At 47.9% G+C, this 27139-nt stretch overlaps 8 protein-coding genes across 8 annotated transcripts; 5 read left to right on the top strand and 3 right to left on the bottom strand.

The window, feature by feature from the left end:
• The first annotated feature begins 8 nt into the window (after positions 1-8).
• DEU56DRAFT_828180 (NMDA receptor-regulated protein 1-domain-containing protein) lies at positions 9-3655 on the top strand. Its single transcript, XM_041354418.1, has 15 exons — positions 9-339; positions 396-589; positions 644-847; positions 900-1062; positions 1113-1271; positions 1322-1920; positions 1976-2104; positions 2157-2236; positions 2292-2361; positions 2410-2464; positions 2514-2612; positions 2679-2870; positions 2925-3023; positions 3071-3315; positions 3367-3655. The coding sequence occupies exons 1-15, from the start codon at positions 207-209 to the stop codon at positions 3559-3561; spliced, it is 2616 nt and encodes an 871-aa protein (XP_041203945.1). The 5' UTR covers positions 9-206; the 3' UTR covers positions 3562-3655.
• A 1578-nt stretch (positions 3656-5233) lies between these two features.
• Positions 5234-6143, bottom strand: DEU56DRAFT_904045 (uncharacterized protein; the record flags this gene model as incomplete). Its single annotated transcript, XM_041356661.1, has 5 exons — positions 6015-6143; positions 5776-5896; positions 5604-5727; positions 5381-5536; positions 5234-5301 (listed from the first exon to the last, which is right to left on the bottom strand). The coding sequence occupies exons 1-5, from the start codon at positions 6107-6109 to the stop codon at positions 5234-5236; spliced, it is 564 nt and encodes a 187-aa protein (XP_041203944.1). The 5' UTR covers positions 6110-6143.
• A 648-nt stretch (positions 6144-6791) lies between these two features.
• On the bottom strand, positions 6792-7934 carry DEU56DRAFT_39518 (uncharacterized protein). The gene is made up of 5 exons (XM_041346009.1): positions 7852-7934; positions 7095-7799; positions 7025-7040; positions 6880-6972; positions 6792-6821 (listed from the first exon to the last, which is right to left on the bottom strand). The coding sequence occupies exons 2-4, from the start codon at positions 7618-7620 to the stop codon at positions 6951-6953; spliced, it is 564 nt and encodes a 187-aa protein (XP_041203943.1). The 5' UTR covers positions 7621-7799; positions 7852-7934; the 3' UTR covers positions 6792-6821; positions 6880-6950.
• A 131-nt stretch (positions 7935-8065) lies between these two features.
• On the top strand, positions 8066-10988 carry DEU56DRAFT_904044 (uncharacterized protein). Its single transcript, XM_041356660.1, has 14 exons — positions 8066-8772; positions 8827-8880; positions 8928-9003; positions 9057-9315; positions 9374-9398; positions 9476-9564; positions 9614-9697; positions 9748-9789; positions 9847-9867; positions 9920-10170; positions 10202-10348; positions 10376-10411; positions 10463-10554; positions 10608-10988. Exons 1-14 carry the CDS (start codon positions 8297-8299, stop codon positions 10822-10824), a joined length of 1869 nt encoding a protein of 622 aa, XP_041203942.1. The 5' UTR covers positions 8066-8296; the 3' UTR covers positions 10825-10988.
• Positions 10989-13233: 2245 nt separating this feature from the next.
• On the top strand, positions 13234-13654 carry DEU56DRAFT_828141 (uncharacterized protein; the record flags this gene model as incomplete). Its single annotated transcript, XM_041354417.1, is given in 3 exon segments — positions 13234-13332; positions 13343-13428; positions 13493-13654. Coding segments are annotated over 3 exon segments (228 nt in total), but the record flags the coding sequence as incomplete, so codon positions are not given.
• A 6974-nt stretch (positions 13655-20628) lies between these two features.
• Positions 20629-22254, top strand: DEU56DRAFT_828099 (zf-PARP-domain-containing protein). The gene is made up of 7 exons (XM_041354416.1): positions 20629-20965; positions 21025-21042; positions 21095-21161; positions 21212-21596; positions 21650-21793; positions 21848-21946; positions 21996-22254. The coding sequence occupies exons 1-7, from the start codon at positions 20887-20889 to the stop codon at positions 22098-22100; spliced, it is 897 nt and encodes a 298-aa protein (XP_041203940.1). The 5' UTR covers positions 20629-20886; the 3' UTR covers positions 22101-22254.
• A 622-nt stretch (positions 22255-22876) lies between these two features.
• On the bottom strand, positions 22877-24284 carry DEU56DRAFT_828090 (uncharacterized protein). The gene is made up of 4 exons (XM_041354415.1): positions 23575-24284; positions 23359-23523; positions 23080-23296; positions 22877-22973 (listed from the first exon to the last, which is right to left on the bottom strand). Exons 1-4 carry the CDS (start codon positions 24017-24019, stop codon positions 22886-22888), a joined length of 915 nt encoding a protein of 304 aa, XP_041203939.1. The 5' UTR covers positions 24020-24284; the 3' UTR covers positions 22877-22885.
• A 6-nt stretch (positions 24285-24290) lies between these two features.
• Positions 24291-25238, top strand: DEU56DRAFT_828087 (ribosomal protein S26e). Its single transcript, XM_041354414.1, has 4 exons — positions 24291-24439; positions 24590-24767; positions 24826-24891; positions 24942-25238. The coding sequence occupies exons 1-4, from the start codon at positions 24437-24439 to the stop codon at positions 25076-25078; spliced, it is 384 nt and encodes a 127-aa protein (XP_041203938.1). The 5' UTR covers positions 24291-24436; the 3' UTR covers positions 25079-25238.
• Positions 25239-27139: the final 1901 nt, after the last annotated feature.

Below are 27139 nucleotides of genomic sequence, written 5' to 3'. Positions count from 1 at the left end.
ACTTGCCGAGGTCCATCACACGGTGCACGTGTGTGTCTACAGGTCCATGCTTGATTGCAGTCAACGTTCTCCATACAGCAAGTACACAAACCTTCCGAACTAACGTCAACGCACTCCTCACGCGGTCAACGTGAGGCGAACGCAACAGCCTTGTCCCTGAACACCTCATATACCCTGGCCTTTAGCGACTTGGACACCACTAACAAATGGCACCACCTACTCTAGCACCAAAGGACAAGAAACTATTTGCTGATCTTTTGAGCCAATATGAAAACAGACAGCTCGCCAAGGGCAGGAAGACAGCCGATCAAATCCTCAAAAAGTATCCCGAACATGGCGGTATGTCTGCCTAAACTGACGCTCGCACCTTTCGTGGCTGATTTGCAGTGCTGCAGAAACAATGTGCATGAAGGGTTTGATTCTGGTGCACCTTGGCCAACGCGATGAGGGCATCAATCTTGTCAAAGAGGGCATGCGAAGGGACCTGTCTTCTCATATCTGCTGGCACGTCTGGGCGCTCATCCAGAAGAGTGAACACAAGTACGAGGATGCTCTCAAGTCATACATCCAGGCGTTGAAGTTTGATAAGGTGCGTTGGAGTCGTAACTTACTTGTTCAGGCGTGTCTCAGTGCTTGAATAAAGGATAACTTCAATATCCTGCGAGATACTGCTGTCCTTCAGACGCAGACGCGTCAATTTGAGGGCCTGGTAGAAACTCGTCATAACCTCCTCCGCCTGCGGCCTTACAACCGACATCACTGGGTTGGTCTTGCAGTCGCATATCAGCTTAATGGAAACCTCGCTGAGGCAAAACAAGTTCTTGAGTATATTGAAGGATTTCTTCGGGTACGTCCGTTTTCACTATTGTATGCGCCCCACTCATATAGCGCGTCTGCAGAACGTAGGACCTTACGATGTGGAATTTTCCGAGCTGTTGATGTACCACGTCCGCATACTAGAGGATATGGGCGACTTCCAATCGGCAGTTGACATGCTCCAGTCACATGACAGGGCCAAGGGTGGCTCCGTCCTGGATCGCATGGCGGGCACGGAGATGAAAGGTGTGATTACATGACCCTGATGTCTTGAGAGAGCAACTCATCCTTTACAGCGCGCTTGTTCGCAAAATTGAAGGAAAGCAATGCGGACGATGAGCGAAATACCACTTGGACGGAAAAGGCAGATGCAGCTTGGCGCTGGCTTCTGTCACAAAATGCTGATGGCTACGAATACTATAAGGGATTCCTTGCTAATCAAGGCATCGACCTTGGTTGGTGCTGTTTTTTGACACCTTCATTTGGCGTAATGACTGTTTCCTAGCTAATGTCACCGACGAAAATCGGGAAAGAGCGCTTGAAATGCTCCGTGGCTACTTCCAAGTCCAGTCAGCTACCGCTCCGCGTCGCCTGGCTCTTCATGTGGCTACCGGCCAGGAATTTAAGGATCTTATCAAACCCTACCTGACCAACGCGCTCACGAAAGGGATTCCCTCCCTCTTTGCTGACATTAAGCCACTGTACAGGGATCCAGTCAAGCGTCAAGTAATTGAAGATATCGTGGAAGAGTTCCGTGCGACCTTTGAGACCTCGTCCCCTCCGACCGGCGATTCCGTTGAGCCAACAACCTACTTGTGGGCGCTGTATCTCCTCGCTCAGCACCATTCCTACCTAGGACGCCACAAGCAGGCCTTGGAAATATTGGACATTGCAATAATACATACTCCGACACTGCCAGAGCTCTATATGACACGAGCTCGCGCACTCAAACGGGCAGGTGACCCATATGGTGCCGCGAGGGCCATGAATGATGCCCGTCTGCTGGATGGGCAGGACAGGTTCATTAACACGAAGACAGGCAAGTACTTGCTAAGAGCTGGCATGGTTGATGAGGCAGACGCCATATTCTCCAAGTTCACGAGAGTGAGTGTGTTACATGGCATGAAGATGTCTTGTTATTCACCATTTCTGGACCTAGGGAGGGACGTCTGCAGCAGCAGATCTGGAGGAGATGCAGGCGATGCATTACCTTGTCGAGCAGGGTGACTGCTATCGACGGGCTGGCAAGCTCAACCTTGCTTTGAAGAAGTACTATGTAATACAGAAAGTGAGCCCTGGCCCCTGCCCTTGTCTGGACATGGAGGCTTAACCATCGACAGGTCTTCGAATCGTTCCGTGAAGACCAGTATGAATTCCACCAGTATTCTGTACGAAAAACGATTCTCAATGTTTACACCGAGTCAGAATTGTAGGCCATGGGTTTGATTTAATTGGCTGATGTTATTATTTTCCAGGATGTTGAAATGGGAGGATAATGTGCGGTCACATCCAGGCTTTATTCATGCAGCAGTTGCTACCGTTCAAGTGAGTTTTTGGAATGTATATACAATCAATCAACTGATGTTTCTGAAGATATGGGTTGCACTATACGACGACGCGACTCTCGGCCCCAGTCTTCAACCTGCAGGCGAGCGTTCTTTTACAGTTCATCTTCCTCAGCTGATTGTGAGATCTAGAAAGCGCCTCAGATGTTTCCTCCAAGAAAGCCCTCAACAAGGCGAAAAAAGCTGCGCGCAAGGGACAGCCCGAAGTAGACGGTGCAAACAGCAAAAAGGGTGAATCAAAACGTCGTTCTGTAACCTTCGCATTGTCTTCTTTACGCAACCGCATTCTTTCCGCAGCCACAGCCACTCAAATTGAGGACAAAGGCCTCGAGCCTTCTCGTTCGAAGGACGATGATCCAGACGGCCTGAAACTGGTCTTAGCCGAGGACCCTCTCGAACGCGCGGACAAGTATCTGACGGGCCTATCGGAGCTTGTGCCTCAAAATGTGGACATTTGCTTTGCAATATATGATGTCGCTATTCGACGGAGTAAGTCGAGTCTCGAAGTCTGGAGCCAGGGGTAAATAACTGATTCGGCGACAGAGAAATACCTACAAGCTGTTAGGATGCTTGTGCGCGCCCATTCGTTGGATGCTGAACATCCTGATTTGCACTTCCGGATAGTACATCTGAGGAACACTGGTAAGATTTATTCCGACTTCACGCTGTCATCTGACAGGAGTCACCAGTTTCCTCTTTGCCCGAACCAATCCCCGCGCCGGTTGGGCCAGTGCTTGCTGAGTCCATTGCCTCACTGCTTCCAGAAGAGGTTTCCCTCGAATTGTTCAACTCCCAGTACCTCCAGAAACATTCTTCATCGTCGATGGCTATTGTAGCACATGCTAAGGTCGCGCGAATATTAAAAGCACCGCAAGACGAAGTTGACTCTATACTATTCACTGTGCTAAGAGAGCCCGTCCAACTTGATCACGAGGTACGTGTCCATCCCTTCTATCTGAACCACCCATTTACCTATGATGGACAGGCTGCATTCGCGGTGCTGTCGTACTTGAAGGAAATGAAATCGCCACGCGCCGAGGAGTTCCGGATAGCGTGCAATGACAGATTTGAGCTGAGCACACTTTTCAGGAGCGACGAGGAAATCGCTGCTCTACAGAGATTGTTCTCAGAGTCAGGGGAGTCTCCGGCTGACGGCGAGGCGCTCGAGACTGTTGTATGATTACAGATATCACACCTACGTACATGTTGCTCTATCTCAGACTTAGACCCAAGATCTGAGCCTGTTCGGAAATTATATTGAGAGGTACCATGAACCCGTCGTTCTGATGCGACAAATCGTTCGAAGACACGACCAAATTTGGTGTGTGATAAGTTCAATTGACTGCATAACATGTTGCTTGATTCAACTCCTGCACCTTTTATTTTGTCCTCCGATATCGCGACGAGGTTTCTCTTAATTAAACTAGTAAATTTGGCAGACGCATAGGAAGTGTTGAACGGGACCATGGCCATTGAATGGTACGAGGCCACGATTTTGGACTCTGCGACGCGTGCTGCCAATCCTATGCTTATGTAAGAAAAGTTAAAAATGTCGTTTATCACTGGCGGAGCTTGAAAGAAAAAGTGCTCAATCCGACTCTAAGAGTCACGTCTTGACATCAGTAAGGGAACCGACGTTTGGCTACAACTTGCTCAAGTCAAGATCGCGGTCCGTCACTGTCATCCAAGACACTGTTCCGCTAACCGCTGGATGAAGCCTCTGAAACTGCACTTGTGTTTGAGCGTACACAGGATCTAAGATCCAGAGTCACAATTCACCTGCCTCGCCTCGGATCTCGTTATGGAAATTATAACGACCACTTTGGGGGCCACTACTGGACAAAATTAAATTGTGACCTGATTGTGTGTAAGAATGATGAATCACAGTGAATAACGGTGTATGACTCTAACCTAGGCGCAGTCAACAACTTACAAAGAAAACCAAATGCAGGAACCTTAACGCAAGACCACGGTCATGTCCAAGGACAAGTTAAACACGTTTTTACGTATCGTGATCTTAGTTTTGGAAGGTACCACTCTGTTTTTGGTTTGATCAGACTTCTTTTGCTTTTGTCTTCCGCTTTGATTACGCACTCGACTTTGCACGTTAATGGACACTAACGCTGGCGCTGATCACTGGCACCCGCCGCAAATACATGCGATACCAATCCAAACTATTCGCGCCGCTTACACCGAAATTGGCCAACGGGTCAATATTGCTCTTCGCTCACAAGTCGGTGATGCCGCTTGCCTGGGGGCGCAGCGAAATGAGTGTTTGAGGTTACTGACACTCGTCGGACACTGGACAGGCGAGTCATTATATGTAATACTTATGCATCTTCTGACATATATGTACATATACATGACAATCCATGAATTTGACATGTCGACGTTGGAGACTGTCGGAGATTCTTTCGAAGGGCAGACCAGGAAATCACCAACCTAGCACTCTCATTTGATTGTGCCCTTCTCGCCAGCTGTGCTTCCTACGACACCTTCAAGCTCTGGTCCTTCGAGTCTCGCCAGCTACTCGCTTCGTTCGACGTCCACAATCCCTTCACCCTCATCCTCTCACCTGATTCACGCCAACTGGCTTATGCCAGCCTTCATGAGCCCAATATATGTATATGTAACATTCCACCCAACATCCTTGCTAGCGTCGGGCTTGCCAAAGAAGCGCAGCCTAGTGTTCGTATTCACCCGCATAGATTCATTTAGTTATGTGCTAAAATCTCTTACAGACCAGCAAACCTGAATGTCAACGCCTCGCTGATGAGGTACTCAATGTACGTGGTCCTGCTCTTTTGCTCCTCTACACCACACCGTCCCTTATTACAGTCCGATGCAACACTTCACCGTAAACCAGTGATATTGCCTAGGCCTGTTATATTTCCCATCCCCTGCCCGCCAAGCCCTCCACCTACAAGGAATATACGTTTCCCCCACTTTCTATGCAAACTGCTTCCTGTCTCTTCTCGCCCGGATGCAGTTCTACTCACCATCAGACTTTAGCACAAGCGCTTGCTGTGACGCAAAGTTCTTGTTTTGATTCTTTTTCTGTCGGTGTAGGTCATCGTGAATTATAGGTTCCTTCGTATTAACTCGAGCATGGTGTATTGCATGTACCGCAGTATATTTAACTTTGCGAATGGCACCTAAGATGAGGTAGTGTAAACGAAGAATACAGGATGGGGTGTTTGCCACAGCAGTTGTGAGGTTTACGACAAAAGAGAATGATCAGATTTCCGCCGCGCTCAATAGTATCATCTTCTAGCTGTATTATTAGACTTGCTGTGAAGGTAGGTTTTAGTCCGGGCCGATAAGGAGCAATTAAAAGAAGGACACACTGTATAACACAGCCATGAAGACGGGGAGATATAAGAACTACACACACCATCAGGCGATCACTCTTCGTCCTTGCTTGTATCCTGGTAATGTGAATACCCCATCTGAGCACCCTGCGCTGATGAACTGACGATTGGCTCGACCAGGGAAAGTGCATCGGCTCTCGGGACCTGAAAAGCACTTGGCAATGTAAGGCAAGGGGACGAGACACGCAATGGTTATCACATACGACAGGTATCAGAGTGGTACTTATAAGATCAACAAGAATCATTCCAGAAATCCGCTTACATGCTCTCCGGTTTTGATCTGGATTGGTGCGCATGGTTCGTGTGAGTGGAGGTCAGGAGAAGGAGGGTCGTAACCTTCATAACATATCCAGTCATCGTTGTGGCTGTGAGAACCAGCTGCAATGTTGCGCTACAGATCCACTAATATGAGACATCACAAACGGTGAGAAAAATCAAGCTAGCGTACTAGTACCTTGTCACCTCGACAGTCTACTGAGCAATCTTTCCGATAACATCTTGCATCGATTCAACATCAGAAAGACTGTCGGATTATGAAGTCGTGTATTTCATCTAATTTCTTGGGCGGGCGAACCGATTTTGTTGCGCTCCGCTTGAGCAAGAATTATCTACATGGAACCATAACGTCTGAGCGGGAGGTAGAACTCCGGAAAAAACAGAACGCACCTTGGATGCAGTAGAAAGTATGTTCAGCGCCATCTTTGCGTATGGACATATCTATGCCTTGATTAGTTTGCTACCACATACTAAGAAGAATGGCCCAAACATTCGCAATTTTCTCAATAACAGTGTCGAAAATTATGAGGGGTTGAAGGTATCTGTCCTGGAAGTCATCTGGGGCATTGTTGGCAGCGGATGTCGCAGATATCGCAGGTCCCCTAAGTAGATTCATGTATTCTGCAACTCATGGTCATCCTGAAGTTCAGCATCGACAGATTCGACACAGAGGGTTCCTCCACGCCAGGATGGGTGACGAGGACCTGAGCGACCACCATAATTGAGAGACGACACGTAGATAATTTGATGCAAGTACCTTCGAAGCATGTTCTCTGGCTGGACCTTGTTATATCTGGAGGACGCAAGGTTGATAGTCAACTTGGATCAGCGCCATACTGTTCTATTCTCACTTTGCATTTTCTGCAGTGGCTGGACCAGCACGAAAAAATTTCATCACTGGGACGACGCTCACTCTTTGAAACTATCCAGCTGACATAAATGACCTGCCTGCAGTTTCAATGCCATGAAATTGTATACTAGCATGATACGTATTACAAATATGAGCATTTGACTAGCGGCATGAGTATTTAACGCTTCACCTGAACAATAAGATCGCACGACGTACCTCGAACCCATGGACTTGGACTGGGCGAGTACCGCCCACGTAGCATTTCTTCATAATTAACACGGTGTACAGAGTATACCATGCCCTTTTCACAGCACTCTACAAGACCTCTAAACTTAAGTGTCAGCCAGTTTTTTGTGCATTTACGTTTAAAAGCCGCGATCGTCGACTGTTCGTGCGCAATTTTGCATCCAAATCTCGCATATCCTTGCATGAAATGGTCCATGAACGCCTTAGTCTGATTCATCCGGGTGAGCTTTTTCTTGATGCTCTCTACGGACGCTGCAGTACGCCACCGGCACCGTTGAAGGTCATGAAGGGATTCTTCACGCGTACGTAAGGCCTTCATATTGTCTCGAACGACGTTTTGAATAGAGCTGTGGCGGTTGAGCGCCCCTGAAAAGCGAGACAAGGTCAAGACTTGCGGAGAGGAGATGACACAATGGTAACTGCAAAGAGGACCCACAAGGACTTGGCAAGCGCTCAATTCATGGCTGGAGCCCTGGAAGATCTGAATAGATGACATTCAGTGCGGGCTCGTAAAACAATCAACATGTCCTTGCGAGAATTGTCAACGACCTATAGCCAGGTGCAGACACGGGTACATGAGTGGGTTCAGGAAGTGGAATTCGAGGCTGTCTTCACAGAAAACATGGATTCTGCTGAGTGGTCAACATTGCTCCGGTTCATCTCATAGTATACTAGCTAGCCTGAATGTCAGCTGCATAGATAAAAACACATAAGAGAACTCACTCACGTTGATCAATGGTGTAATGCCAGTCGCTGCCAAGCAAAGTCAAGAAGGTGAGCTTGTGAATAAGCTAAAACGGGACTTCGTAGTCAAAAGTAAAGATGAATTTGTTTGTTGCGCTTTGGTCTTGACTTAGTCTACCACATTGCCACTTCAGGATAATAGACCTCGTTCACGGGGATTCATAGTGATTGATGTAAAGTTGAATCCTTAGCCAAAACCATAATACATTTTCAAAGTCGTATGTTTTTGTCCAATACGGTCCCCCATAGACCACTGTCATCCTATAGCTATGCTATGTCCCCAAATTTCACCCCAACTCACATGTCAATTCACGCCAATTCACACCGGTGAATTAGCAGGCGTGAATTCACATCCCCACTTTCAGGAACGTACAGCTACGTACAGCCACAATTATGAACTGATAAAGTGACCTTGCAGTTCCTAGTCAATGTGTGTCGAATCCATCATGTCTTCCGTTTCTATCAAAAAGTCTTTATGCAAACTCTTCACCTTCATGCACAAATATCTTGGGTTTTTGAAGCTATCGATTCTGCGCATCCACCGACCCGTCCTTACACTTCTCCGACTAGTATATGGCTTTTCGCACAAACTTAGTAGCGTCTTACTGGGACCTAAACTCAGCCTCGATGACATTACGGGAGCTGCACAGCCTGCCGTTTTGGATATCCAGAATCAGATCCCGTTGACGACGCTTGCTGTGCGCGCTCCCGAGAGCAGAAATTCGCCTCCCTTCCAACATGTTGGGAGTCCTTTGGCATTTCCATCAGTTCAGGTGTCAATGGATCATGGCCATTATTCTGTTCAGACAGCTTCAGCAGTATCTAACGTCCGTCGACCAGGAGAGATTAGGCTTGTGCCAATCATTGCATCACAAATTGCTAGGTACAACAGGAATATTACTCAGTATGTCTGCGTTGTATTTGTGTTTCTCGAATGTCTCTCCAACACTGACGGTAGAAAGAAGGATTTCCATGTGTTCGAAGTTAGCCCAGGGCTGGACAATTTTACGGAGTGAGGACAATTGCGTTTGGATAATGACAATGTTCATATTTCTGCAGACCCTCGACAAATGTTGCCAACTGGTTGCAGCTCACTCATCCTCAGGGCGCGCGCTTCTTCTTTAACCCCCTTCAGGTACGCAAGAATCACCAAAAGGCCCAAACCACTCATCGTGCGACACCACACAGAGAGTCTTCACCGATCAGAATATTTTGAAGGATGGCCTTGCACTTGAGATACTTGCTGCAGCCACGGAAGCGAATCAAATGGTAGCAGAGATTGGCAAGGTTTGCGCGACAATGGAGCTTGCTGTCGAAAAGCTTCCCAGCGGTGCCTTTGGGTATTATTTTGTAGACCATGATGCACGGATTATCTTCTGGCCCGAGACTGTCCGATCTAGACACCTTATGAACCATGTACGAGGTGTCGTTGAGAAGAGTCACATCAGTAAGCGCGTAGTTAACTTATCAAAATGATCTAGCGATTTGATAGTTTAATAACCTAGGGTATGCGCTGGAGGCACAATACTGGTGCGTTTAACCCTTGATCGAAAAATAGTTACCAAACTTATCTGGGCATCGTGCTATGCTTAACTTATATGGCACAGGAAACATTGCACCCTGTTCCCGAACATGCGTGCTCTCCCCGCACAGGCGGTGGATCGTTTGCGAGATATCATTGCGCATGCTTATGCCGGTTTGGTACCCCACCCAATCTTTTGGCTACCTTATGGATCCTTTGGCAGGATCAATCACGTTTCAAACATTGCCTTCTCCCTTCCATTTGGATGAGCTCGAAAAAATGCTCAGTGTTGTTGATCGCGTGAAAGGTGAGCTTCTCAGTAGTATTGTCTTTGGGATCCGTCTTGATAAGCACCAGATCGCGTGGAAACGATCAACGAGCACTCTGTCTGTATCGTGGGTATGAGATTCAACTCTAGTTTCCATCAAATGTTCATATATTTGTCTCAACCCACAGCTCGATACATGGATATGTTCGGTGAGTGGCTTCTATCTACATCCTTCCTCTAAATAATGCCGTGTCGAAATAGTCCGGGATAAATTTGTCAACTTCTGTGGACAGCCTGGTGCCCGTCTTGATACTGATCAATCGCTATACTATGGTAATAGCGAACAGCCCAAGTCCATCTTGTATAACATTTTGAATGTTGCACTGTTTAACTCCCCCACCATCCACGGCGAATCCATTCGCAACGTCTGGGTGGACAATAGCGTGGTCAAACACATGTGGAATGATTTCATCTGCCAATTGAGCACCGAGTTCAACGGTGTTTCAGTGTTGGTGAGTATATCGTTGATCTTTCAATCTACAGACCTGCTCACGATTGCAGTCAACCGTGATGCTCACTGTTGATATCAGCTTCCTCGCGGTTCCTGGAGCAGACGATTCCTCCATTCAGTCAAAACCAACCGCAACGATTTTCATCTACCTGTCCACGCTTTGCGCAATGGGCTCGCTCGTGAGTTCCCTTGTCATAGCGGGTCAGCTCAGCGGCAATGGACAGAGCTCGGCTTCCAGTATGGTGCGTTGCTAGCTGTAGTTTCGATGCATCTCATATAAAACACCGGCATAGGCCATTTTCATGGGCTTGATGTTCCAATCATTTCTTGGCATCGAGAGCCTTGCCTTCATGCTCAGTCTGCCGTATGCTCTCCTTATCTGGGGGTAAGTTACGCCGACATTTGCGATATGCGCGATGTTGACCAGGAATATCGCAGAATGATTTTCTTTTCAATAGGACTCTCAATCCTCATCTTCTATACTACCGATATCATTGCATTGACTGTTGTCACTCCCATATGGGCGGTTATTGTCCTTCTCACGATGTGGCCAGTCCTAGCAACTAATAGCCTCCACGTCCCTGTTGTTGCTGTGCGGGCCGCTAAGTCCTGCAAAGACATCATACAACGCATGGCCATTATACGAAGGCAATGATTGAGTTTCTTTCATTCGGTCTATGGATGAGAGCTTTTTCTTGACATTCATACAAAGCTCACTTAATGTAATATTTACTAATTTTACTTATACTAGTCCGTTCTCTCTTTGTATTACGATGCCCTGGCGCGATGTCGTAGTTACCTCACACATAGTCATTCTCGAGCACTAATGTGACTGCTTGCAACAGTGGATGAGATCGATCCAGTCCTTGACCATGATTGTCATGCGGATATGGTACCCCAGTGCATGCACATGGATCTGATCCCATTCAAACTCATGATCAGTCTATCGATGCTTCGAAAGGAATGCTGACATTCATGACCTCCTGCCAGGCCCATCGTCTCCCGCGGCGTACGATGTAGCTGACAATAATTATTAATTGGCACTGGTGCGCTATATCATAATCATGATCATTATTGTTGACATGCAAGTGTACACGGGTTGTCTATGTAATTAGTGCCTCCTACCCCTTCCAGACCCCCGCTCTACCTTTTCTCGCCCACCCGCAGACAAAGTTCTCTAATGTAGCTCTTGCATTCGGCTCCGTTTACCTCCAACGTCATGCATGGAGGATATATTCGCATGTTCATCTCTTGGTTGAGGCTCATTGTCAAGACAGCCGCATTTAGGTCGTGCAGGAGTCTCCTCTCTGTCCTCCTGCGACTAATCCGATACAGTCAATTTCAATTTTGCGTAGTGCGAGGGAATAACAACTGGTACTGTCGGTACTTTCGCAATGACGACAGGAACAAATTTTGCCTTGTTCTTTTTATGTTCTTCCTTACGCGCTGCATCTTGTTCTTCTTGTAGGGTAACTTGGCGTTCTCGTTCTTGCTTGTCAGCTAAATGCTGAGCGTCTTCAGCGACTCTGGCTGCTCGTTCAACTAGGCATTGGCACGGGTATGGGTAACCCGCACGGGTCACGGGTACGGGTACCTCACGGGTAAGCTGCTTTTGCTGCATTACTACTCATGGTCCATAGTGCGGCCAAAAGATGTGCGGCAAGGTCCTCATTTGCGACGCCGTCAGCGAGGAGCCTGGCTCTCTCTTCTCTGTGTTCTCCTGTTGTAAAGTCAGGTAAAACCGCTTCATTAGGATTGTCTAGCATAATTGTCATTGCTAGTATAGAATGAGCAGAAAATATGAGAGTTGTAGGCTGGTGCTCGTCTACGGCGTTCGACGGCTGATGAGGGCGAGAAGAAAGATTGCTGCGCCACATCGCTTACTCATACGTAGACTATACTCTATGAGGCACAGAACTCCATCATCGCTTCAAAGTTCAAACACAACAATTCGGTGAATTCCGTCGCACTTTCACCTAAACACAGTGTACTGGTGTGTGTGGGTTATTCTGGTATTGAGAAGTGGTGGGACACAGAGCCCCGTAACTGACCCAGACAGCCATTAAGCCAGGAGGATTGCAACACCCTTTCGTGTATCGTTCTCTCGGGATGGAAGATACATCACAGAAGATTTAGAGGGGGGAGAAGATCCATACAGCGACTTTTTCAGGTAAGCCTCGTTTCGTCATGCGAAAGGTACCACTGATGATAAACATTTAAAGCCTTATCATGCTTCGACACTGTCTGGTCCCTCTCCTCGTGCCCAGCATCCGCAGGCTTCCTCCCTGCAGCAAGGGGGTCCATTGCGATGCAACAACATCCCAAATACCGTCTCTTCCGGAAGAAAAAAAGGTAAGCAGTGTATTGGGTGTCCCTCGTTGTGATGTATTTATACATCACCTAATCTTCAGAGAGTCTACGTAGCGCCTCCCCCTGTGAAGACCACCTCGAAAGCTCAGACTGGTCAGTCGCCCTCAACAGTAGCTCAGCCTGCACCGCAGCCACATTCGACCCCTCAGCGTCAGCCTGAGGCACAGACGGGGACACAACAACCTACTCAAGAAGAAGACTATGGTTTTTGAGGCAATTTTTGCCTCGCACTTTGGTGTATCCCACGCTGAACTCGTCCCACTGTCTCAGCCTGCTGCCCCGTGATGTAACTCTTCCTGTTCCGTATCTCCATCTGTGTGCAAGATCTTTCCTTTGCTAGTGAGTGATCTTTGGATACGCGATTTACGCTTACTCTCTTGCTTGGTCGGGCTGCATGTATTGTTTTTGTCGGTACCTCATTGCACTCCATTCCAACTGTTGGTACGCAAGTCTTAGCTAGATGTTCGACATTTGAATTCTGAAGGCACCAGCACTTTGTCTGTGTGCTCCAAGAGTAACCATCTTACCTCTCTCGGTCCCAGATTCTAATTGAGCCCTCTAGATCTCTGTCTCCAGCAGTCAAGGACTCGTGGACCTTCAACGGTCTATCTTCTCTCCTCTCGAACAGGCCGCGGACCCAGGCTAATTGGCAATGCGGGCGACGTGAAGTGCCGCTACCTCTTCCAATGCGCTTGGACTTACATCCAGGAATCACATTCGAATTTCTGGAGATTGGTCTAGAACTCTATCGAGTTCGTGCTCACACATCCGAACGGTTGGGAAGGCCAACAACAACAACAGGTAACAGGTTAGACGCGCTGTCAAGATCGCTGGTCTCATCTCATCCAAGGAGGAGCAATCTCACATGCATCTCTTGACTGATGGCGAAGTAAGTCTCCATTTCTGTTTTATCAGCATGATTGCGTCGGATATATTCTCTAAAAACCTTATAGGTGTGTCAGATTACTCAGACGAAGAGGAAGATCAATCTGACAGCCAGGGAGTCATTGTTGTTGATGCTGGAGGCGGAACTCTCGATCTCAGTGCCTACTCGATGAAGTTATCTCCGACTTCGTTCGAGGAGATTGCCACAGTTGAATGTGAATCCCGCTTTCCTGTGTTTTTAACGGCGTATGGCTTGTTCAAATACTGTGCTGTATCCTTCGAAACATATTTTAAACACTCCAAATAGATCAACATTTGAATGTCCAACTGCGCACAGGCCTGGAGTGGTGAAATCTTTCTGATCAAGCTATTCACGTTTTAGCACAGAAACATTCCTATGACAATCCACATCGATCGCGACGATGAAATCGTCAAAGACCAAATCGGAGGCTAAAGACAAGTAGGTTCTTTAATGCTTTACCATCAACCAATCCCACAACTCCGACCAACTTATCGTCCTGGTTTGATCCTGCTACACCCGCCAGGTAGTGGCGATATCCACCAATCACGTCAACCCACTGCTACAAATCACCTCTCTATTTACAGCCTCTGGATGCTCAAATTCGGGCAAAGCTTTGCTGCATGATCTGGAGGCTCTGCGTTCTCGAATCTTGATCTTTAGTGGGTGTTCTGGGGGTGTTGGTGTACTATGTAGTCCTGGTAGTAACTGGCTCACGTGAGATATTGACGGTATTCCATACCAGGCTACCCTACGAACAGCGGATGAAGAAGTCGACTTTATCACTCCAATCGGCATCGACTAAATGATGGATTTAGTGTGGTACGTTTCGCATCGGGCTTCATTGTATTCAACGTTGAAGGTGTGCACTGGCAGCTAGGTCCAAGAACAACAAGTCAGACTTGATGCGGTCATTCACGGTGCTTCCCACTCTTCTTTTCCCCCATGTTGCTATCTTGAGCTATAGATGGTGACACATGGTGTTGTATCTTCACCAGATATCAATCGCGGAATTTCAACCGTGATGCACATGTCTCTGGCTGTGAAAACTGATGCCTCTCACCACCGCACCAACTCCACGATGCAAATTCGAAAATACTGCGCCCATCATTCATCATGACCAGCATGTGAGAATGGCATCAGAACAAAGGTGACAAAATCACGAACAGTGCTAGATGTTATTTCATCTTTTGCGGTGTTCAAGTCCTGCCTGTGCAAATGTGTCATGACTGACTTGTTCTACGTACGTTGAGCCCCACGTCTTTCAATCATTATTTATTTGCTGATAAGTATAGGCTGGCAACACTGGCTATTAGAATGAAGATCAACGATATAAGAGATCTACTGGTACCTGTAGTGAACGACCTCGATAGAAGGGAAGACACTGCCGCACCAACACTAAACGATTCTGCCGTTGGCGCGGGTTGCGGTGATCGCTGGCATCGAACCTTCAGAAGCTCAGAACCTGATCACTTTCGTATCACCGGTATGTTATTCAAGGCCCGGTACATCACTTCGAACGTGACATCATATCTATTGACAGGAACGAATATCATACCTCGATCTCATTTTGGTCATCTAAGCACTGGGTGGTGGTGGTATATCTAGCACGAATATCATCATTGTATGTCCACCAAGTTCCCCGCTCCCTCACATCCATTCTCTAACAGTATGACACTAGTCTCAGACGACCCTATTTATTGGCCATTCATCAACACTTGGCGTATTGGCAGCTATTTTATAGGTTCGTGAACAGCAGTCAGATGTTGACGCTGATGTCTCGATCTGACCTTGATTGTGGTTTTCCAGTTGCCGCTGGTGTTGGAGTGGCGTATGATTGGGGTGAGCATAATAACATTAGAGAATTGCTGATTTCCCACAAGTATTTCCAGCCCTTACATTCGGGCAAGAGGTATGTTGGTGCTATGACCGGAGCAGCCATTTCGCTAAGATTTTTTTGTAGGTCGAACTGGTCTGGGTGAGCGCGGTTCCACATCAGAAGAACGATATTGATTTGCAACAGAGGCAACGTTGGTCCCTGATGACCGTCCTCTATCTGAGTGTACGTAGGTTGCCTGTTGTGAATTTCTGCTGACTTGACAATATCCTAGGTGCGCTATCTTGGAATATTCTTTGTCATGTATGTTCAGAAGGCTTGATAATTGTTGTCGTGCTAATCTGCTATCTTTCGCAACCAGCCTGGACATACTGCGTATGTCTTCTCGCATTCGCCGTGTTTGTTTCTTCTGACCAGTGGCATATAGTCAGTGTTCCGACGATTTTGTTGACAGATGCAGTGAGTCTTCTGCACAAATGCCTGCTATTCCCATTCAATTAACCACGGCACCCTGTAGGGGTGAGTGTCATTCTTGACCAGCTTCTTCGTTTGCTATCATGACTGCTACAGATGTGAGTCTGTTTGTAGTGTGTGATCCACCCAAGGCCCATCACTAACCGGATTCCTCAGGCCGGATTCTGTACCTCGTGGGGTATTGGACGGATGTTGTGGAACTTCCAATGCTGTGTGGTGAGTTGTGCAGTTACGAGACCTATGATATTGACTTGACCGAAACATGTCGTAGTCATCATGATCACTCGGTTACATGCCATGTATCAACGATCCACAAGGATCCTGATATTTCTCGTCCTCATGTCCTTGGCTGTCAACATTTTCGACGTAGTGGCCAATGCAATAACAATGAGGCATGTTTCAGGAGGTATACTTAATTGTAAATGAAAACCGTGCATAACGCTCATTGATGAATACAAGAGGAACTCATTCTCTCTGGCACCTATGCATGCACGATTAGCTATGCGGACAATACCTCACTTCTGGCTTCCGTTGGTTGGATACTCGGCACTGTCTGGGAGGTCCTCGTGCTGTGTCTCGCAGTCTGGGTTGCTGTAAAACACTTCCGTGAACTGCGACAACATTCGGTTGGAGGGATTATCGGCGACTGTTTCACGGTGTTGATAAAATCCTATGTGCTTTACTTTGCGAGGTGAGCTCATATTGTTCCCTTTTCCGCTGAATGATTGAACGTGCTACTAGTTACGTTGCCGTGTCTTGCTTCAGCCTCGTAGTTGATTTGTCTCCGACGATCTTAGCGGTATGTCAATCTTTCACTGACCTCTGCATGCGACTGCGGTTCATCATTCATATAGGACCTACTTTCCCTCGAAACACAGATTTTGCTTGGTTTTCTTCAGATTTTGCAAGCCATACAGTCCTTTGTGCTAGGACCACGCCTCATCCTAAGCGTTCGAGAATATAACGCTCGGCTCGTGGCTGACTCTGATGCAGCAACCGCCATGACCTCAATCGCTTTCCAGGAGCGCGTGCAAATATCGACAGGCAGTGGCGTATAGCGCGGGAGATGCTCAGTGGAGTTAACGGTAATCTGGTGGTATGCAGGGAGCAGGAGAATTTGGCTTTTTCTTCTTGATTTTCAACTTTTGTCGTGGTACTTATTTATTTGGCGTTGCGAAGCCGATTTCAAGGAGAGACGGGTCTTGGCACATATTTCGTCGTAATATATATTTTCGAGAACAGCCCAGTTTACATTGAGCTCAGCCAGTGGCCAACAACCCGAGCCGACGCCTCCTGCCTCGCAGTGCCGTTACTTGAAGCACCTCGACATACCCAAGGGTTCCAACCTGGAACGAGCGTTCAGATGTCAATTCCTGAGCTTCATGAAGGGACGGATGTTGGTGGATTAATGACTCAACTTATGATACTCAATCTCCCACTTGGAGCTGATGAACATTAATGAGTATGCGAGTTAGTTAATGTAGGCATTTCCACCCTGCCACCGCTTTCATATTCCAATATTCTTTTGTAGTATACTACCGCCCGCACGGCATTGCAGGCACGTCCGATGGAATGCGATCGAACAGGAGCTGAAGCTGATCTGGTTACTGCATATTCCTTGCTGTGGGTTCGCCCCACAGCCAAGAACACGCAGTTGTTGGGTTTTGTTAGGACAGGGAAAATTGCATTCAGGGGATCACGTTAGTTAAAACACTGGACTAATACGTACACTCTCAGGCTGTCGCCGATGAAGCTGCCTTTATACGGTCGATCACATTGTAAGTGTGATGTCCTCGTCGTTCTCTAGCACTGGTATTGAATCCCTTTCCACTTGGTGGAGCATGGCCAGTTTATGTTCGCATCTCCCAGTCAGAATTTAGAGGGATACCCCCCCCTCAAGATGCGTCACATAATGAAGATATGCCCGCAAAAACTGGTGGGATCAAACAATATGGACGACAGTAGTAATGGGGGTTGGGCTGACCCGGGATCGTTGTGTCAGGAAACCGTCGCACAGTCCCCCAACTCCGGTCTGCACTGTGCAACGAGCTTCTGTTCGATCGCCTGCACTCCAAGTCTGAAATACAGCCCAACTTGGCGACCGAGTCAGAGGGTCGCCTTCCTGGAATGAATCAGACATGTTCATTTGCAGCTCGCAAATTTGTCCATAGCGTGCTTACACAATACCGTTTGGCTCCTTCACTGCACCCCAGACTCGTGGGTTGCTATGGATAACAAGTCCCGACGAGAATGCCAATAGGTGTTGTATATGACCTAATGACCTGCGGCCATCCAACCCGTCACCTAGTCACTAGAACGGGTCCCGTTGGTCTCCGTCTATGACGCTCCAAACACAACTTTAATAAATTGCGCGACACAACATCGAGTGCGCGATACGCAATGATTGAGTGCGCGATACAACATTGAGTGCGCGATACAACATATCAAAGTGTTCAACACAGCCCACAAGTGTCATGTTCCAAATCTTAGTACTAACCTGTATCACAGCAGGAAGAGTTTGGTCAGGGTAGCAAGGTATAGGCAATGGAAGCTTCATAATTATTGTACTAAAAAGATACAAGTAGATGGCAGTAGGGCACGAGGGATCGGACACGGTATTCGCGTCGCCGATAAAATAACCCTGAGACCGGAGATGAATACGGGGAGGGGCAGATGGGCTATCAGGGTCGTGGGATACCACGCAAAGATTATATTGGATGGTTGGGGCTCTGCAAAGTCAGGCAGCATGGTGACTCACCATGCTGCCTGACTTTGTGGAGCCCCAAGTTGGAAAATAGAAGTACATCAGCGGTAGTGATGGATGGGTCTGGCTGAGTTCTCCATGCAGACCAAACCATAAGTTCGGTCTGATAATTGTCTGGTTCCGGTTCAACAAGGGCCTGAACCAAGAACTGGACAAAAAATTACACAAAATTTTGATTAACGCACCAAAGAGCTAGATGCTGGTGACCTTGAGAACATATTGAGTATATGGAGGCAGACTCGACAACGGCCCAGTCACGGGTTTGAAAGTGAAATCATTGAGTCATTTCGGGCTGTGGTGAGTGCCACTGAGTGGCAAGAGGCAGAGACGGACTCGGAGAAGGTAAGCGGTCCTTTCAAAATTCAAAAGGTGATAAAACTCTGTGCTGCTCGTCAGAAAGTGAAAGAATACAACCTATCTCACTGTAGACAATGGCAGACGAGGCTCATTGCTCAATAGGGCAGAAACGCACCGAAGCTTCCAACGAAGGAAGCCCATGACATTGATCTTGACGAGGATGGGCCGAGTATGTCATGCTCGGAAATGCTGGTGTCCCAAAATCCGTGAATTTATGCAGTCGCCATTGAGTTACGGTCCATAGAAAGCCGTTCCTATGAAGATTTGGCGCTGCAGCAAGGCGGGAGAGATTAGAAAATACGAGAAACTGTTTGTGTACACTGTAACTGGCTCCGAGTCGCTTCGGGAAATTGGCGCAAGGCTCGGCAAGTCCCGCAGAGTAAACTTCCTGAATCCTGGCTTACTCGACTTTAACACAATGACACTAGTCTCAGAGGATGAGCTCAGGCTGGTGTCTCTTCTGATAACATATCAGTGTCTCTTGGGTACTCGTTTCACCGGCAGCATGCGCATAACAATCCGTTCGAAGAGGTTCGGAACAGGTGCAAGTCCTTGAGCCGTGGGCTGTCGGACCAACAGTTCGGTTCCACATATCGGTAGTCTCCCCTAGCCAGACCATATAGAAGGAAGACAGTCGTTCCTTCTTGATTCATATCGGACGCGTAGCTACAAAAAGTGTCTTGACAAATTGTATCGTGCACCCAGTAGTGTAGTGTATCGCACTGGTCTGTTGTTGTGTGTCGCATGTATCGCGCACTCAATGTGTATCGCGCACATGGTGTTGTATCGCGCAATTTATTAAAGTGGTGTTTGGAGCGTCATATCCGTCATGGGATGTCTTACGCAAGTCTCAACATCTTCACAGCACAACCTTTGCGCTTGCCTTTATATTTCACAAACCCGCAGCGCGCGCTGCATGCACTGGTAGACCCGCGACCAGCCACCTTACACGACGTGACGAGTAGTTGCGGGTAGGTAATGCACTGCAAGGCTTCATTCCGCGACTACTCATCACGCAAGGTAAGGTGGCCGGTGACGAGACGAGCACTGTGGGCGGCACATTCTGTGTCCTCGAATCAACCGCTTCCGTTGGGGGGACTTGGAGCAATGTCACCGCACTGTCCGGAGTTCCCGCGCGCTCACAGTGGTCCTAAGGTCTGACATTGTCAAAGATAATGTTCCAGCGCCCTTGTTTCTGAGATCCTGATACAAAAGTCCCTGCTCTTGTGTACCGCCAGATCAACAGTTATCTGCTGGCACCTCAAGGAGTCCCAGAGGATTTTTACGAGACGGTATGCAGTTCATTCTGGACGTTTTCCTCTTTTGGATCAATCCATGGAATGCTCGTGGTGTATTGCCTTCTCGATGCGGCGACAATGAGCTAGGCGAGTCCCTGTACCACCTCAGTATCTTACAAGCAAGCCGTGACACGTGTCGTGGTGAAGTCCAGACTCCAGCGCCAAGTTTGCGAAGCGGCCCAAAGAATAGTACAAACCCTAACCTTACTTACCACACAGCCTACAAACACTTGCATTGTACAAGTCCGACATCTGTAATTAAGACTCGGCTGATGCTAAACGGTATTGAACAATGAAATAAATAAAATCCCGGTGTTCCAACTGAAAGTGTACGGTGGTCATTCCACCGGTGACTGTTGATGGGTTAATGTAAAATTGTTTGAAGGGCGTTGTCCGTCTCTGAATCCACCTTGTTATTGATATGAGACCTAAGTACCAGTCGCCACATGTGAATGCTGAGTTCTGTTTGTCCAAACAAGCCCTGACCGAAAATCTCTCTCAAGTCCACTATGCTTTTGTCGAATTATCTCAACAATACAACCAACAATAAACGCGCGGTCAACATACAGGTCCGTGCGCTGTGTGGCAGGCACACTGGTCGGACTTTGAAGGTGTAGGGCCATTCAACAAAACTGTCGCGTCGAGACGAACCACCCAACATAGCTTCCTTTCGCTTCCCCACTTGAAATATCCCAGATTCAACACTCTCAGCGATGTCTGACAACGAGGGAACCACTAAAAAGAGCGGTTATCGCCTGGAATACGCGTCTTCTGCCAGATCCAAATGCAAAGGTGTGTCAGGGTATATTACTTGTTGACTTTGTGGGTTGCTCATACGATTTCATCGACAGGTCCCAAACCTTGCGGTGGTGCGCACAGTTGATTGCGATAATATTGTCTATCATCTTACATTTACTACAGGTAATCCAATCGCCAAGGGGGAGCTTCGTGTTGGCTCTGTCGTCGATTTCAGGGGGAACACTAGCTAGTGAGTGACATATCATGCCCAAAGATTGCTTTTTGACCCCCGGACGGCAGTTCATGGCGCCACTGGGGTTGCACGACTACCAAGATCCTATCCAACATGAAATCTCAATTCGATTCCCCCGATGACCTCGATGGTTTCGACGACCTCAAAGACGAAGACAAAGAGCGCCTCCGCAAGGCATGGCAGGAAGGCAAGGTTGCCGACGAGGATATCCCAGAAACAGCAAGGAAAGCTCCTGGAGAAGAGGCTGAAGAAGAAGAGGAGAAGCCCAAGAAGAGGGCACCAGCAAAAGCCAAGAAAGACGCGGGTGGAGAGGATGGTGAGAAGCCAAAGAGAAAACGTGCACCTGCAAAGGCCAAGAAAGTGGAGGAGGAGGAAGATGAAGATGCTGAAGAGAAGCCGAAGAAGGCTCCTGCAAGGAAGCCTCGCGCAAAGGCACAATATTTGCCAAACTCTTGATGTTTAAATTCTCATCGTGTCTTTCACAGAAAGCCGCAGCTTCGTCAGACGTCGAAGATAAGGGAGAGTCTGAGGAGAAACCCAAGAAGCGCGCGCCTGCGAGAAAGCCTGCCGCCGAGAAGAAAGTTGCCGAGAAGAAGGCCCCTGCGAGGAAGAGAGCAACTAAGAAAAAGGTTCGTATGAAACTAATTTCTCCTCTGCGTGAAGTCATCCTAGCATCATTTCAGGACGAAGAGGAAGAATCCGGTGAGGACTTTGCAGAGGCGATTGCTGAGGTTCAGGACGAGGAGGAAGAAGATGCAGAAGAGTCTGTCAAGAAGCGCAAGGTCAATAAGCTTCTGTCGTTCCAAAGGGATTGGCTAAACTTCTTTGTAGCGACCCGCTTCTTCGAAGCCAGCATCCACTGCCAAGAAAGCAAAAGTAGCTTCCAAGGCAAAGAAGTCGAAGGAAGTCCTTGAAGAGGAAGAAGACAACGAGTAGATCATCCTCTATCATTATGACGTCCCCTTTTCTCCATTCCCTTGAGTGTCCGCCAAGTGTCCACGATTCACGCATTCATAACATTGCTATGTAACTTGTTTGAATTCTCTTGTATGCTGTTGAGTAATTTAAGCTTCGCATGTTCAATCACCAGCATTGAGTTCATGTCTGGACTCCGAACGTTCAGAACCAGGTTGCTTAAGTGCTTCTCCTGCATCTCACAACATACAATCTCGTTTATGGGAGGAATGCTATGATGCCTGCGTCCCTCCTTAGGCCGTCTTCGAACCTCGGCTCTGGTCTCCTCTCTCCCAACGCGAAACAACGGAAAACCAGTGAAGCCTCCGTCTGTGGTAATCACAGCGCTCAAACTTCCCCCGCCGATGATCGATGAGTCACTCTCACTCCCTTGTTATACGTGTATTACACTCTATCCGAGTATCTTCACGAGCATTTATACCTCTGGTTAGAACCAAGGGTTCCAACCGAACATCAAAACAACGCCCTCAATCGGAATCCTTGATTTCTGGAAATATAATACAGTTTGACGATGTCACTTACAAGTGGCGAAACTCTGCCATTAACCCTACTTTTGAGTCGCAAATACTAAAAATGTCACCTCCAGCTTGGCGTGTAGGGTGCCTTCGTGGTCTACATATTCCGTGTTGCTGCAACAACGCAGTGTCAGTCAGTTCAAGACATCTAGGAACTGAGGAAGAAATGCCTCGATTTTAAAAATCACCGCAAACACATCCATAGGTGACGCAGATCGAACTGGAGGAGACTTACGCGTGCATCACCCAATCACCCAACTCATTCGAGATGCAGCAAGTCATTTTGGGAGGAGCCTCACGGCTAATGCCCTCGGGCGATCTTTGACGCCAGCGTGGTCAACAGGAGAACAGGAAAGAGTTGCATTATAAATCGTAAGACAATTAGTACACCGCGATCCATCGAGTCAGAACAAATCTAAACCTACAGCCAAGATGCAAGGGCCACAAACTTTGTGTCTGTCAATGACAATGGTATTTTCAGCGCTTCAGGTGGAGTTGCACAGCCAGGTTTCCGGCTGTGCGCCTCGATCACAAGTACAGCGTTTAGACGCGCTGAAGGGCTGTACCGTGAAAGGCCAATCTCGGCGTGCCACATTTCGCTAGTAGGTTGTTGCATCCGGAAGCGCAGCCAGCATATACGTCCTGCAAGGATTTGCGCTGTCACATCAACAGAAGGAACAAAGAGAGAAGCGTGGACCACACACCCCCTGCAACAAATTGAAAGCACAAACATTGTGTGCGCAGGCGTTTTTGGAACATCCCGATTCGTAAAACAACGTTGAACTGGTTCAAGGGTTCATCGCATGCATGTACCTGAATCTTATCTGGCGGGCAACCTAAAGAGCATCTCAAACGCGAGATTTCGATGTCTAGCATTGATAAATCAACGACCTTTCGGTTGGACATTACCGTGTATTTACATTTTCCAAGGTCCAGCTTCGTAAACAGTGCGTGGTCGTTGGTCATCATGCACGCGATGCGCACTTCAGACTGGCCAACAGGCGCATAAGTGGGAATGAACTTGAGAAATGCCCAAAAAGCTTCTAGCCGATTATTCACAATTGCCCAATACAGCGCTGTGTGGCCCTCGATATTGAGTTTTTGCAGGATATCAAAGAGCTCTGCAGCTGGGAGAACATCAGCGCAGGCATTGAGATTTGGGACCACTGAAGAAGGGGTGTAATCGGGGGCTAGGACTATATCACGGATGCGGGATAGAACAGCGGCACGTTTTTGCTTCATGCGACGAGAAGAAAATATGGATGATTGATTGTATTGAATAGGACTTGCTGAGATCGTGTCATACGAGGGGGGTGCGGTAGCAGTGGAACTGCTGTCGTCGAGGACCTTGGAATCGGTAGCCATTGATATTGATGTGGCAAGGGAAAGGGGAATGCGAGGATAGCACAAGAAAATAGGGGTCAAACATGACAATATTCCCCTGTCAGTATATTACATAAGCCATATTTCCTTGTTTGTAAATTTTTTCAATCTAGCGTCGAAGTAGTATGGGTGTCCCAGATAGTCACGAATCTTGGAAAGCATCGGATGTGATCAAAATTCGACGTGTCGACGCCTCAGTAACAGTGACGGTTCGTGGAGTTGATCGCAGGATTGATTAAAGCAACGATGGGATGTGAAGTATTAACTTAGGGCAGGTTTTCCGCCTTCAGGAAGCGTGAGACTTCTCCCGGCACTTGCCGTAGCTTGATTTTGGGGCTATAGGCGATATCGACGACAAGCAACGTCCGACGACCTCAAGACACCTCGGAACTTTGCAACATGGTAAGTCCACTTCAGGCCACTTGCGGAACCTCGTACGTTTCGTGTACTCGACCCGCCGTCTGTTTCTTCTCGGCGATGCGATGGATTGGCATCATTGCCTTCAGATACACAACATGATACCAGGGCTTTCACTCAATCACTCCCTGACAGACCAAGAAAAGAAGAAATGGCGGCCGTAACAAGAAGGGCCGTGGCCACGTCGGTTTCGTTCGTTGCTCGAACTGCTCGCGTTGCGTCGCAAAAGATAAGGCCATCAAGCGCTTCACAGTGAGGAACATGGTTGAGAGCGCGGCTGTTCGGGATATCAGCGAAGCCAGTGTCTACCCAGGTGCGATCCTCCGAATAAACTGTCCATACGGGCCCTCATATCTTTGTGACACCGTTAGAATACGTGATTCCAAAACTATACATCAAAATCGCATACTGTGTATCCTGCGCTATTCACTCGCATGGTGCGTAATCCCTAACCTTTCTCTCGTCACACCTATGAACCCTCCTCTAGTTGTACGTGTACGGTCACGCGAGGGCCGCCGCAACCGCGCCCCTCCCCCACGAGTCCGGTGGAAAGATGGCAAGAAGGTGAACCCTGCAGTTGCTGCTGCAGAGGATGCCAAGGCAGCTGCCGCAGGCAAGGCATGAAGCTGTGCGAAGTTATCACTTTATGTTTTTCGCAGTGTACCTTTCCTGTGTTTTCCTATCCAATTCATCCGCCATCGCAATGAAGTCAGCTGCGTGCCCGTCATGGTTTAAACGTCATCGGCGGTGATCCTTGCGGCTTTTTTTTTTTTCGAGACGTCGCTGTCATTCGGATGATAGTTATTACCGAGACTAGTAAACTAACTATCATCTGAGGGCCAACGGAGGTGGGTCTTGAGATGGAGGAAAGCTATGGTTTCATCACCTCAAACATATTCTGTGGGTATCAGATCTTGAGGTAGCTTGGTAGGGACCACACCAAGCGATATGCTGGCTAATGGGGTATATACCTGTGCTCGCTAAGTATCAATATGCTCCATCGTTCAGTCGTCGAATCTGTGATGTCAGTAATAGTAGGCGTATGTATGTGGACGTCTGGCATTAGAATGTCAACAGCCCGCCCACAAGCTTGGTATCATGTGCTCGTTACCTACGTCCCCCACCACAACATAAAGGATATAGGCCCGGATCCCAGCAAGATGCGTTTGTTCTTTGAAACATCCGACGGGGCATTGATTGTTGTCGTCCGTTTGTTGTCCGTCATCATTTCACCCTGCTACAACATCTTGTTCAGAACAAAACAATGTTCCAGAGTTGGAAATATAATTACGTGTTGCGCAGGCTTGCTTGTATGAAATCAAGGTTCAACAAATTTTTTTGGGTGGACGAGCCAAGGCCAGTCTTTGAAGAAGCCTCGCCTTCATGAGATAGGAGAATTATGTTCCCTTTCCTCGGGCTCGGGAGCGAGCTGTTTTATTATAGATCCACATGCCATCTGCACCGCCCTGCATCAAACATCCCCTGCTGCCTTCAAACATCTGATAGGCTAATAGGTGTAGTGTGCGTAACAGGATCCGGGGACGTATGTCAAGGTCGGCGAGGAGTTTGATGAGATGCGAGGTCGGCGAGGAGATGCGATGTCGACTCTCGTACCAGCTCCACTGACCAAAAGGGGCAAACATGAGCCCGGTCTCTCCGTTACTGAGGTCCCAAAAGATTCTCCGTCTTAACATGTGGGTTTGTGATCCTATACGTCCGGAGCGTCTAGCGTTTGCTGCCCTTAATTCGACCTCGTCTCGCTTACGAGAAAGAGTCAATTAAGCTGATGGGCGTTTTTTTTTACGAATGGAATCAGGGCGTTTACAGCATGGGGACGACACTAGTGGGCTAGTTAGTACCTGATCAATCATCAATGTATGATACACTGATAATCATCGGAGAGTCGATACGGGTATGAAGGTCTCGCGGTAAAACTCGAGGAATTGCCAGTGGACCGACGTGTAATTACGCTCGGACGGGTGTTCGTGTCCGTTTAGACTTGACTTGACGTACGGAAGACGTAGAGACGCGCGTTGGATGTGCATGTGAAAAGTCGTAATCGTAATCCTGCGCCGGAATTCGAAGGTGATGTGACGGGTCCACTCCGAGTCCGTTCAGACGCGAGTCGGATCCTGCTTGCCAGTCAAGGATCAATCAATCGATGCGATCCGTGTACTCTGCGAGTAAGACCCGCAATCAAAGTGTGTGGTCCATTAGCTCACTGAGCCAGCTGAGAGCACGCGGGAAGCTAGATCGTTAGCTGCAACTACATGTGTTCTCCACCTGATCAGCACGCGCGCGTTAAAGTTATATTAGCACCTACACTAAAAAAAAAAAAACACGGCAGCCATCATGCGCACGCATATCTGCCAGTTGACTATAATTGTGATAGACTGATATCAGCTCACATGTGTACATCATTGATGGGATGAGATTTGAAACCTCGAGATATATGAACGGCTTGACGCGGGCGCGCTGAGTGTGAAGTGTGTCCCAATCAAGGCAAGTTTAGTGTTCGATCGAGGTAATATAATATTTTTTTTTCTATGGAAGTTGTGCGTATAAGCAAGGCGGTGCAAAGAGCCATAATATTGGGTACTCCGGATCCGAATTTGCACCATAGGAAGCTCACTCCACAGCACTGTTTTTTTTTTGGGAGTGGACCAGGTGCAACGTTATCAAGGA

The sequence above is a fragment of the Suillus clintonianus genome (genome assembly GCF_016758775.1).
Source record: "Suillus clintonianus strain FC179 chromosome Unknown DEU56scaffold_100, whole genome shotgun sequence".
NCBI lineage: Eukaryota > Fungi > Basidiomycota > Agaricomycetes > Boletales > Suillaceae > Suillus > Suillus clintonianus.
This window is presented reverse-complemented; position numbering and strand designations above follow the sequence as displayed.

Bases quoted from the DNA above. Each gene is read 5' to 3' on its own strand.
- DEU56DRAFT_828099 (XM_041354416.1), top strand. From the start codon at position 20,887: ATGTCTGACAACGAGGGAACCACTAAAAAGAGCGGTTATCGCCTGGAA. The intron at 21,162-21,211 runs GTGAGTGACATA...CCCGGACGGCAG, and splicing joins TTCAGGGGGAACACTAGCTA to TTCATGGCGCCACTGGGGTT. The intron at 21,947-21,995 runs GTCAATAAGCTT...ACTTCTTTGTAG, and splicing joins AGTCTGTCAAGAAGCGCAAG to CGACCCGCTTCTTCGAAGCC.
- DEU56DRAFT_828090 (XM_041354415.1), bottom strand. From the start codon at position 24,019: ATGGCTACCGATTCCAAGGTCCTCGACGACAGCAGTTCCACTGCTACC. The intron at 23,524-23,574 runs GTAAATACACGG...TATCAATGCTAG, and splicing joins GAAGCTGGACCTTGGAAAAT to ACATCGAAATCTCGCGTTTG. The intron at 22,974-23,079 runs GTAGGTTTAGAT...CTGGCGTCAAAG, and splicing joins GTGGCCCTTGCATCTTGGCT to ATCGCCCGAGGGCATTAGCC.
- DEU56DRAFT_828180 (XM_041354418.1), top strand. From the start codon at position 207: ATGGCACCACCTACTCTAGCACCAAAGGACAAGAAACTATTTGCTGAT. The intron at 1,063-1,112 runs GTGTGATTACAT...CATCCTTTACAG, and splicing joins GGCGGGCACGGAGATGAAAG to CGCGCTTGTTCGCAAAATTG. The intron at 2,871-2,924 runs GTAAGTCGAGTC...ATTCGGCGACAG, and splicing joins TGATGTCGCTATTCGACGGA to AGAAATACCTACAAGCTGTT.
- DEU56DRAFT_39518 (XM_041346009.1), bottom strand. From the start codon at position 7,620: ATGTCATCTATTCAGATCTTCCAGGGCTCCAGCCATGAATTGAGCGCT.
- DEU56DRAFT_904044 (XM_041356660.1), top strand. From the start codon at position 8,297: ATGTGTGTCGAATCCATCATGTCTTCCGTTTCTATCAAAAAGTCTTTA. The intron at 9,698-9,747 runs GTGAGCTTCTCA...GATAAGCACCAG, and splicing joins TGTTGTTGATCGCGTGAAAG to ATCGCGTGGAAACGATCAAC. The intron at 10,555-10,607 runs GTAAGTTACGCC...GGAATATCGCAG, and splicing joins TATGCTCTCCTTATCTGGGG to AATGATTTTCTTTTCAATAG.
- DEU56DRAFT_828087 (XM_041354414.1), top strand. The intron at 24,768-24,825 runs GTGCGATCCTCC...TGACACCGTTAG, and splicing joins CGAAGCCAGTGTCTACCCAG to AATACGTGATTCCAAAACTA. The intron at 24,892-24,941 runs GTGCGTAATCCC...ACCCTCCTCTAG, and splicing joins CTGCGCTATTCACTCGCATG to TTGTACGTGTACGGTCACGC.